Source organism: Dipteris shenzhenensis, chromosome 21 (genome assembly GCF_047967505.1).
Source record: "Dipteris shenzhenensis isolate YYH24624 ecotype China chromosome 21, Dip_SZ_1.0, whole genome shotgun sequence".
Lineage (NCBI taxonomy): Eukaryota > Viridiplantae > Streptophyta > Polypodiopsida > Gleicheniales > Dipteridaceae > Dipteris > Dipteris shenzhenensis.
The window spans coordinates 48,667,079-48,669,676 of NC_141616.1; the positions used below are offsets into that span (position 1 = coordinate 48,667,079).

At 46.7% G+C, this 2,598-nt stretch overlaps 1 protein-coding gene across 1 annotated transcript; it reads right to left on the minus strand.

The window, feature by feature from the left end:
* Window positions 1-383: 383 nt before the first annotated feature.
* Window positions 384-1,854, minus strand: LOC147888985 (caffeoylshikimate esterase-like). Its single transcript, XM_087392488.1, has 6 exons — window positions 1,822-1,854; window positions 1,543-1,689; window positions 1,201-1,331; window positions 948-1,085; window positions 731-829; window positions 384-608 (listed from the first exon to the last, which is right to left on the minus strand). The coding sequence occupies exons 1-6, from the start codon at window positions 1,844-1,846 to the stop codon at window positions 384-386; spliced, it is 765 nt and encodes a 254-aa protein (XP_087248614.1). The 5' UTR covers window positions 1,847-1,854.
* Between the last annotated feature and the right edge of the window lie 744 nt (window positions 1,855-2,598).

The window sequence follows — 2,598 nt, forward strand, 5'->3', positions numbered from 1 at the left end:
AAAACAGTTGCAGAAAGGAGCTAAGGAAGGTAAGTACAAGAGAAAGAACGCATTGTCAAAAAATAACCAAACCTTTTCCTAGAGGTCAATCCATTACACTGCCTAGGGAATCTCCAAAACAAGGGCTAACAACTAGGCACATCCAACGGATATCCCGGTGGCAAGCGTGTGCGGGAGAAGCCTTGCAAAACCACTCCCTCTCCAATTTATAGTGAGAGCTTGTATTATTGAAACTTTATTGTTAAAAAAAACAAATTGTATGGGTGTAGAGGATAATGCGAGCTGCCGATGGGTATGTATAATAAGTGGGTAGGAGTCTTCTAGTTTTTCTTCTAGCAACCTGTTGTTTGCGCAGTCAAACAACGTCAAACTTCTTGAGTGATTCATGACCAGCTCCTCAAATTCCTGGCATCTAGCCAGCCCACAATGTCGTTAAATACTCGATCTGTGGCCTCTTCTGGCTCTCCGGAAATTAACCCGTGCCACATCCCCGGATACACCTGTAGCGTCTTGTCGTCGCTTTTCGCTGTCTGATAAAGATACTTGCTGATCTCCGGATCCGTCACGGCGTCGTCTTCGCCATGGAGTACCAGAAATGGCAAGCTCACCTGGCGGGATGAACCCCAATCATCCATCATATCGTCAGATGGAAGCAGTCGAGCGCAGGCACTGAGCATAAATAAAAAGGTTGAAAGGATGCGTAGAACGACGTCTCACAATATCCATTTACCTCATCAAGACGCTGTTCCAGCTCCAAGCTTGTGTTAAGCAATTCCAGACCCGTCTTAAGACGGGGTCTCCCTTGATATATGTAGGGGTTCGACCGGATCTGCAAAGCCGGGAAAACCAACTTTTACTGACGTTCATATTGCCAGCTGCGTCTAGCCTCAAGACATATTTGTCCAACCAGAAATACGAATAAAAATGCAGCTGTTTGTTCGTATGACCTGTTTGCGCTTCCAAGGGTCGTGGAACCCAGTGTCGAATACATCTTTGGCCGGTACAATTTTCCAGGCAGGAATCACTCTGGCCAGCCGTGTTAAGATGTAGGTCACCATTTTGTGGGGTTTTAGCTTTTCTGAAATCTGCTAGGAGCAGCCACAGAGGAATACACTTAGTATCGCTCCACACTAGTAAGCCTTCCGCCTGCCGCCTGCGGGGCTTGCGCCACTGATCAAAATAGGCGTTTATTTACTTTACCTTGCACATAGGAGCAACCAAGACCGCTCCATTCCACATTAATGGTTCCACGCGATGAACTAAAAGCGCCACTGCTCCTCCCATAGACTCTCCTAAGAGAAATCGTGCTTTATTTTTGTGCTCCTCGCTATCTGCAATTAATGGAATCACGAAGGATGAAAAGAATTCGATCAATTGGTCAGCGGCTAGTACACAAGTGAGCGAGTTGCTTAGATATGGATGGTTGTGAGAGTTCTCCGTCTTCCTTAATAACTCCTGTTCACCGTCTGAAAGTAGCTCTAATGTATTTGCCCTATCGATTTGCTACTGCGTGCATTGTTTTTCGACTGTCTTCTCTCGTACCTCTGATGTTCTTCGAGAAATCAATGACGTCGTGGATCACGTCGCTGAAATTATTGATCAGGCAACGTTGGCCCTCTGATTTGCCATGACCTTCGTAGTCTATACCGAACACTGCATAGCCTGATTCCGCAAGTCGGATTCCAATGCCTGCGCACGATTCAGAGCAGAGTCTCAGCTGACTGCATCCCCGGCAGGACACGCTGCCAAGGCTTTCTTTCACAAAATTAAATGCGAAGCGCTGTTGTTAGACCGAGCTAGAGCGATGTAAGACGATCTTACCGCTCATGGACACGCTACATTCCATGCCGTAACCTGCGCAATGTATAAGTAAGACGACTTAAGAGCAACCCTTGGATCAAGCATTGAAAAGAAAATTGTCGTTAACAATGCGCTCTCTTGTGAAAGCTGTACGGGAAACTTGCCATGACAAAGAAAAACCAATGCTTTGATTTTCCGATTTGCTGGTAGCCATCTGCACGTGAAGAGCTTGAGACTATGGCGGTTCAGAATATATTCCTGAACGCAAAGAACCACAGTCACAGTTTAGCACGAGGAATTCATATGCATATGGGGCGTCTTGGGAGCGAGATACGAGCTCAAAGATAAAAATCGCACCTCCTTGTAGTCGACGCGATATGTTACGTGCAGGACCTGCGTCAATAATGTACAGATGAACAAAGAACAAATATAAGCTTCTTGAGAGCTCGAAGCTCACAGCAAGTAATGAATTCGAACGTCGTAGTGATGTTGGCGAATGCTTACCATGATGTGAGTGTAGTGGGTGAAGGATTTCTGGAGAGCGGAGGGGTGTTGTTCCAAGGTGACAAGCACACTAATCGACGAGTTGGGCGAGCAATGGTGTCAATGGAAACCCATTGACAATGCAAAATAAGAGCTGGTGTCAATGGAAAACATTGAAAATGCAAAGTAAGAGAAGGAAAGGCACGTGGAGGGCGGTTCAAGGAATCCATGCGTGGAGGGCGGCCTGCAGGCCTCTTTGCGCATCAGTTGCAGCTTGTAGCGCTTGGCATTAGGAAGGGATGGAGGAGGGAATCC

Coding starts and splice junctions, on each gene's coding strand:
- LOC147888985 (XM_087392488.1), bottom strand. CDS start 1,846: ATGGAATGTAGCGTGTCCATGAGCG. Junction 1,690..1,821: donor ATGTAGCGTGTCCATGAGCG/GTAAGATCGTCT, acceptor AATCGTGCGCAG/GCATTGGAATCCGACTTGCG. Junction 1,086..1,200: donor TGGTTGCTCCTATGTGCAAG/GTAAAGTAAATA, acceptor TGCTCCTAGCAG/ATTTCAGAAAAGCTAAAACC.